This window comes from Vicia villosa, linkage group LG1 (genome assembly GCF_029867415.1).
Source record: "Vicia villosa cultivar HV-30 ecotype Madison, WI linkage group LG1, Vvil1.0, whole genome shotgun sequence".
NCBI lineage: Eukaryota > Viridiplantae > Streptophyta > Magnoliopsida > Fabales > Fabaceae > Vicia > Vicia villosa.
In genome coordinates, this window is record NC_081180.1 from 167,750,941 (window position 1) to 167,759,586 (window position 8,646).

The 8,646-nt window shown below is 36.2% G+C and overlaps 1 protein-coding gene across 1 annotated transcript; it reads right to left on the reverse strand.

The window, feature by feature from the left end:
• Nucleotides 1-254: 254 nt before the first annotated feature.
• Nucleotides 255-2,012, reverse strand: LOC131644622 (heavy metal-associated isoprenylated plant protein 3-like). Its single transcript, XM_058915175.1, has 5 exons — nt 1,854-2,012; nt 1,548-1,683; nt 1,180-1,436; nt 1,001-1,079; nt 255-905 (listed from the first exon to the last, which is right to left on the reverse strand). Exons 1-5 carry the CDS (start codon nt 1,872-1,874, stop codon nt 385-387), a joined length of 1,014 nt encoding a protein of 337 aa, XP_058771158.1. The 5' UTR covers nt 1,875-2,012; the 3' UTR covers nt 255-384.
• Nucleotides 2,013-8,646: the final 6,634 nt, after the last annotated feature.

An 8,646-nucleotide genomic window follows, 5' to 3' on the forward strand; every position in this document is an offset into this window, starting at 1 on the left:
ACTTCAATAATATATAAATAAATAAAATATATTTTCCTCTCTTCCAAATCTGAACAAGATTCTCCAGCCAGCATATAATAATAACTGTATCAAGTATTATTGATTTTCTTATATTAAATCAGCCCAATTCAATTAATAGTTATACAATAACATCAAATGCAGAGATATGAATTCAAATTTGTAATATTCTAGTTATTTATTTTTTAATTAAAAAAATCCTATTGATTTTAAATTAAAATTAAGTAACTCTACCATTTATCATAAAATTTCTCTCGAATTAATATTATATACTTAATATAATTTTTATACAAATTACATCATGCGTATTGCGTCCGTGTAAGCATGTATACACTCGATCAAAAACAATCTTCAGAACAACCCTCTTCACATCACAGAACAAGCATTGGGATTCTCATCACTAAACATCTGCGGTGGAGGATGACTAGGGTTCATATAAAACGGAACCTGTGGCGCCTGCACAGGATAACCGCCACCACCGCCTTGATTCATCATATACCCAGGTTGATCATAATGGCCATAGCCAGGTTGATCATAATGACCATAACCAGGTTGATGAAACTGATCCATACCATAATTACTACTTTGCCCCGCACCTCCATCGTACCAATACATTGGAGCTTGCATCGGGTACTGATACTCCATTTTATTAACCTCCACCTTCGCTTGATCTCCACCGTCGATTTTCTTCTCACCACCACCTTCTTCTTTCTTCTCTTTCTTCTCTCCGCCACCGTCTTTCTCTTTCTTCTCTTCTTTCTTCGGTACTACCATTTCAACGTTTCTCTTTAGCTTCTCTGTAAGATACTCCACCAACGCCTTCGGTTCCATTGTTCCTTTCACTGTTACCAAATCCTTATCTCCGTCAAGGTTTACCGTTTCTACCCCTGGTTAACAAAAATATAATTATCATTAGCCACCGAATTAACAAATATTTAATCAAATTAAACTAATAAAATAATAATTATGTCAACTCTCTCACCTTTAAACTTCAGAATGATCCTTTTAATTTTCGTAATGCAACCGTCACAGTGTAATTTGATCTTCAAAACCACCGTACTCTGAAATAAATAAATTAATTAATAATTAGTAATTAATCATGAATACAAAGTTAGTTATGTAAATTAAATGTATAAATTGATTAAATAATTAATTAAATACCTCTTTAGGCTTATTTTCTTCTGGTTTTTTCTCTTCTGGTTTCTTCTCTTCGGCTTTCTTCTCTTCAGGCTTTTTCTCCTCAGCCTTCTTTTCCGACGGTTTTTCCGCGGCGGCGTCGTCTTTTTTTGGCGGCGCTGAGATGATGTCGACTTTCTTCTTAGCTTTCTCAGCCAATTTTTCTTGAAGTTTAACAGCGTCAAATTTACCAGTAACCGTCACTTTGTTTGAAGCTAGATCTGCTTTAACTGTTTCCACACCTGAATATATTCAAAATTCGATAATCAGCATTCTGAAATTCAAATCTCAAATTTCATGAATCATTTGAACACTATATGTAAAGAGATTCGGTATTTGAAATTATAAAGTACCGGCAAAATGACGAGCGGAACGTTTAATCTTCTTGATGCATCCTTCACAATGCAAGTCGAGTTTGTAAACGACAGGAGGGAGACTGTCGTCTTTCTTAGCTCCGTCGTCAGCTTTCTTCTCAGTTTCATTCTTTTGCTATGGTAAATTAAAGAAAAAGGTTAGAGAGACAAAATAACAACAACAAAAAAACAAAAAGTAATTCCAATTCCAGAATCTTGAATATGCTATCTCATGAAAAGATTAAAGTGAGTAGAGGGAATATAGTAATATACACATATACATAAACATAAAACTAAATAACTAACCTCTTTTATTTGCATAGTCATTAGATACTAGAATTGTTTTGTTGTAGGTAAGGGTAAGATTTAGTTTTGTTAATTTGAAGAGTGGGGAGAGAGATGGAAGGGAGAGGAGTATATATAACCAAGGAAGTCTAGTGATGAGAAACGGTGGGTGGGCTATTGGATTGGTTGAGTCATAGTCATACATGGGTGGCTTTGGCTTTGTCGCATGTGTTATGTATGTATGTTATGACTTATGTATGCACATATATATATGTACAATGATGTGGCATGAATGGAAGGTGCTTGAGTTGAGAGAGAATGAGATATTGTAAAAAAATACATAATCTTTTTATTGATTATTATTTATTTTTTATATATTTATTTTTTATATATAAGAAAAATTACCTTTTTAAATACAGTGAATAAATAATCTATCTGGACAATATACTATTTAAATATATAATTTATTTAATATATCTAAAAAAGAGAATTATTCTTATAAATGAGACGGGAGGAGAGGTAGTATTATGAGTAAAGTTAAGTAGATGATTTAATAAAAAAATAATTTTTATTTTAAAGAAATTTTTTCAATGTGGACATTTGTCTTATACTAGAAGTTGATGAAAATAAAAGTTCTGAAAAAGAATATGTATACTGGTTTTTTTTTAGTGTTGCGGCAGGAAGCAGGAATTACTGTTGTTAATGGCAAAAGATGACATTGTGACTTTTGACTCATCACCTAATTTTGACTGGACTCTCACTTAGAGGAAATTTTTAATGGAGTGTCTTTTGGATTTTATTCTAACTATGTTTATTTTTTCAACAAATGTTTGTTTTTTACTTGAGTTTTTAAAATAGTTAGTATGATATGTTAATAGTTAAGTTTTAGTAAAAAACAGTTAAATTTTAAATTTTATCAACAAAATAGAAAGAAAAAAAAAAGAAGCTAAACTCTTGATTCGAATAAAACTCCTTTGAATATCCTATATTAAATAATTAGTTTTTTTTTTAATTTTTGTTCATTTGATTAATTTAAAAAATTGTCTACTGCCTTTAGTGTTTGTTCTTTCATATGTAAAGTCCCTTCATAATCACAATTTATTTTTTGATGGAGAAAAATATCGATTTATAATATATCTTTGAAATATATGAATGGACATGACATAATCAATTACTTAGTGGATTTGTTTTTCAAATAAAGATTTAGATAAAATTGAGAAAAAGATTAGATTTTATTATGAAATCAAATCAACTCTTTTCAATGAATATACTTTTTGTTAGATATATATATCTATGGTAATTACATGAATGTATGATATAAACTCTTCATGCACATACATAGATGTACTACATAACTACTTTCAGTTAATAGTTTGTTACAGTGTGGTAACAAACTTTTCCTTGTATAGTTACCCTTAGCTGAGTGTGTATTCAGGATATATAAAGCCTGCACACGTGTATGTGAAAACAATCAATGAAATCTAATCTCTTTTTGCATTAGCTTCTCTTTCCTGGTTTTCACTTTCACTTGCAGAAGATGGAAGAGACTCACATCTTCAACATGGTATCATTCGCTTTCTGATCCAAATCGCTTCCGTTTCACCTGCGTCCTATCGTCGTCTCTGCAGCATCATCAATGGAGTCCTCAGATAACCAGACCTCACCACTCAAAGAACCTTCTCCGACGCAAGTCCTTTCGTCAACAATCACTTCGTCCAAATCCAATTCCTTTGGTCCCAAACTCTCAATCAAGTTGCAAGAAAACAACTATCTCCTATGGAACCAACAGGTTGAAGGCGTTATTCTGACTCAGAAGATGCACAGAATAGTCGTGAATCCGCAAATTCCTCAGAAATTTCAGTCCGATCAAGATCGTATCACAGGTACGATTTCTGAAGAGTATGAATCTTGGCTTGTTCAAGATCAAGTTGTTTTCATCTGGTTGCTCTCTACTATCTCTGAATCGGTTCTGCCTAGAGTCTTAGCTTGCAAACACGCGTTTGAGGTGTGGGACAAGATTCATCAGTTCTTCAATGCACAAATGAAAGCTAGGGTTCGTCAAATGCGAGTGGAACTCAAGTCTACCAAGAAAGGGAACAAATCAATCACTGAGTATGTCCTGAGGATCAAAGCCATAGCGAATTCCTTGCTGGCTGTAGGTGATGTAATCACTGATCAAGACCAAATTGATTCAATCTTGAATGGACTCCCTGAGGAGTATAGTCCGTTCGTTATGCAAATGTATGGGTGTCCAATTGCACCAACACTGTGCGAAGTAGAAGCTCTACTCTATGTTCAGGAGGCACAGCTAGAAAAGTTTCGCCAAGAATTGGCTACATCAACTGTTGCTGTCAATGTTGCTCATTCAGGACATGAAGCTGGTAACTCCAGAGGAGCTTACTCAAGCAACCGTGGGCGTGGAAATCGTTTTCCCCGTGGAAGAGGGCGTGGCAGAGTCACTAACTCCACCGGCAACAGACCTACCTGTCAGTTATGTGGGAAGTATGGGCACTCAGTTATGTCTTGTTGGCACCGCTTTGATGAGAATTTTGCACCACCTTCTGCAACAAATGCCCAGTCAGGCCAAGCAACAACATCTGGTCAAGAAGCCACCAAAGGTGCATCTCAGAATTCTCAGTCTGTAGATATGATGGCCACTACAAACCAACAGTCTCCCTTCACTCAGGAGTACTCCTTGCCATCAGACTTGGAGTCCCAAGCCTGGTTCGCCGACTCAGGTGCTTCACATCACTTGACTCCTCATATCTCTTACTTACATAATAAGAAATCGTACCTAGGATCAAATAAAGTCTATGTAGGTAATGGTCAGTCCTTAGATATACAAGCAGTAGGGTCCTCCCAATTTTACTCTAACATCTTCCCAAATCATAATTTAGTTCTCACTAATATCCTTCATGTACCTCTTATTACTAGAAATATTCTTTCTGTTTCAAAGTTCTCTAGTGACAACAATGTTAGTTTTGAATTCCTGCCTAATAAATGCTATATAAAATCTCAGGCTTCTAAACAGGTCCTTGTTGAAGGCTCACTTGATGCGAGTGGTCTCTATTGTTTTCCCAAGCTCCTGCCTCAATTGAAGCAATCCAGGTCCAATAATCTTGATACAACATTGAGTATTTCTCTTGGTGCTCAAAGCTATGTTGCCTCCAATTTAAATTCCTCTAGTAATAAAAGTAGTAATACTAGTATTCTTTGGCACAATCGCCTAGGGCATGCTAATTTTCATTCTGTTGCTCAAATTCTCAAACAATGTAACATTTCTGCTATTAATAAACATAGTTCTTTCTGTTGCACTGCTTGTAGTCTTGGTAAAGCACATAGAATTCATGCTCCTTTAACTACCACTATCTATTCTAGTCCGTTTGATATCATTTATACTGACTTATGGGGACCTTCTCCCTTGCCCTCTAGCTCGGGCTATAGGTACTATATAGCCTTTGTTGATGGTTGTACCAAGTATACTTGGCTGTACTTACTTAAACAAAAATCTGATGCACTTAAGGCATTCAAGTTGTTCCATTTGTTTGTTCAAACACAATTCCAGGTTACAATTAAGTCTGTTCAATCAGACTTTGGTGGTGAGTTTCGTCCCTTCACAAAATTTCTGATTGAACTAGGCATTACACACAGACTGACATGTTAGAACAAGATTTGTTCTGATCAATTATCTTAGTTTTGATGATAACAATAATATGAATTTTGCTTAAGATAATATGGTACTCTAATCCAATGCAATTTCCTTTTCAGGAAATATATAAAGAGTACGCATAATTCAGCGCTCAGAAGCTTTGTCTCAAAGGGTTCAGCATGCAACATCAGAACATGGTCTGGCAAGACATCAGAAGATGGTCGAAGCAGAATCAGAACATGGGTCTATGGAAGCATCAGAAGAACAAGAGAACAGAAGCACTGAAGTTCTGATGGTATCACGCTCAGAAGCACTTCAAGGTCAGAAGATCAGAAGATGCTTTGCACCAAGCTGTTTGACTCTGATGATATTCAAACGTTGTATTCACAAACATCAGATCAGAAGAAAGTACAAGTGGCAAGCTACGCTGACTGACAAAAGGAACGTTAAAAGCTACTAAAGGCTACGTCAGTAGACACAGCGTGAACAAGGCTCGAGGTAGTTGACAAAAGCGTATAACATTAAATGCGATGTTGTACGGAACACGCAAAGCATTAAATGCACTCAACGGTCATCTTCTCCAACGCCTATAAATATGAAGTTCTGATGAGAAGCAAGGTTAACGATCCTGCACCAAAACAACTCAAATTAACTTGCTGAAACTCTGTTCAAATTCAAAGCTCAGAATCTTCATCTTCATCAAAGCTCACTACATTGCTGTTGTAATATATTAGTGAGATTAAGCTTAAACGTTAAGAGAAATATCACAGTTTGTGATTATCGCTTTTAAGAAGCAATTGTAATACTCTTAGAATTGATTACATTAAGTTGTAAGGAACTAGAGTGATCGTGTGGATCAGAATACTCTAGGAAGTCTTAGAAGTTATCTAAGCAGGTTGTAACTAGAGTGATCGTGTGGATCAGTAGACTCTAGAAAAGTCTTAGAGGGTATCTAAGCAGTTGTTCCTGGAGTGATCAGTGTGTGATCAGAAGACTCTGGAAGACTTAGTTGCTGACTAAGTGGAGAACCATTGTAATCCGTGCGATTAGTGGATTAAATCCTCAGTTGAGGTAAATCATCTCTGCGGGGGTGGACTGGAGTAGTTTAGTTAACAACGAACCAGGATAAAAATAACTGTGCAATTTATTTTTATCTGTCAAGTTTTTAAAGCTACACTTATTCAAACCCCCCCTTTCTAAGTGTTTTTCTATCCTTCAATTGGCATCAGAGCGCCGGTTCTAAGGTGCAAGCACTTAACCGTGTTTAGAAAAGATTCAGGAAGAGAAAAACGCTTCAGTAAAAGATGGTTGATGAAAGTGAAAAGTCTACACCTGCATCTACATCTGGCTCTGCTGAGCAATACAACGGTAACAATGGTTATACTAGACCGCCGGTATTTGATGGTGAAAACTTTGAATACTGGAAAGATAAACTGGAAAGTTACTTTCTTGGTCTAGATGGTGATCTATGGGATCTTCTGATGGATGGTTACAAACATCCAGTAAATGCCAGAGGCGTAAAGCTGACAAGGCAAGAAATGAATGATGATCAAAAGAAGCTCTTCAGGAATCATCATAAATGCAGAACTGTTTTGCTGAATGCTATCTCTCATGCTGAGTATGAGAAGATATCTAACAGGGAAACGGCCTATGACATATATGAGTCCTTGAAAATGACTCATGAAGGAAATGCTCAAGTCAAGGAGACTAAAGCTCTAGTTTTAATCCAGAAGTATGAAGCCTTCAAGATGGAGGATGATGAAGACATTGAAAAGATGTTTTCAAGATTTCAAACTCTTACTGCTGGATTGAGAGTTCTTGACAAGGGATACACCAAGGCTGATCACGTAAAGAAGATCATCAGAAGCTTACCCAGAAGATGGGGTCCTATGGTGACTGCATTCAAGATTGCAAAGAATCTGAATGAAGTTTCTCTGGAAGAGCTTATCAGTGCCTTGAGAAGTCATGAAATAGAGCTGGACGCAAATGAGCCTCAAAAGAAAGGTAAGTCTATTGCATTAAAATCCAATATCAAGAAATGCACTAACGCTTTTCAGGCTAGAGAAGAAGATCCTGAAGCATCAGAATCTGAAGAAGAAGATGAACTGTCTTTGATCTCCAGAAGGCTAAATCAACTCTGGAAGACCAAGCAAAGGAAGTTCAGAGGCTTCAGAAGTTCAAAGAAATTTGAACGTGGAGAATCGTCTGATGACAGAAGATTTGACAAGAAGAAGGTCATGTGCTATGAATGCAATGAGCCTGGACACTTCAAGAATGAATGTCCAAATCTTCAAAAGGAAAATCCCAAGAAGAAGTTTCATAAGAAGAAAGGTCTTATGGCAACCTGGGATGAGTCAGAAGATGATTCAGACTCTGAAGATGAGCAGGCTAACTGTGCGTTGATGGCGACAGAAGATGACGGATCAGAATCTACATCAGAATCAGATTCTGAAGAGGTATTTTCTGAACTTACTAGAGATGAGTTAGTTTCCGGTCTAACTGAACTTCTGGAACTCAAGTCTCAGATCAGTCTCAAATACAAAAAGCTGAAAAAGCTATTTGAATTTGAAACAAAGAAGCTTGAGTTGGAGAATTCTGAATTAAAAGAAAAACTTTTAAAATTATCCAATAATGTTGGATCTCCTTCTGATTCAGAAAAATCCACTCCTAGTCTAAACCATATTCTGAAAGAATATGATTTAAGTTTCAGGAAGTTCTTATCTAGAAGTATTGGCAGAAGTCAGCTAGCTTCTATGATATATGCTGTGTCTGGAAACAAAAGAGTTGGCATTGGTTTTGAGGGTGAAACCCCATACAAACTTGAACCTGTTGATGAAATGAAATTCACATACAAGCCATTGTATGATCAGTTCAAGTATGGCCACTCCCATGATATTAGGCACACTTCACATGCTCAAAGCTTTCACATAACACACACCAAAAAGCATGTGACACAACCTAGGAAATATCATGAAACTCACATTAAAAATTATCATGCTGTTCCTCCTATTGCTTACAATGTTAAACCCAAGTTCAATCAGAACTTGAGAAAATCTAACAAGAAAGGACCCAAGAAAATGTGGGTACCTAAGGATAAGATTATTCCTATTGCAGATATCCTTGACTGCAAAAAGGACAAAGCACAACATGTCATGGTACCTGGAC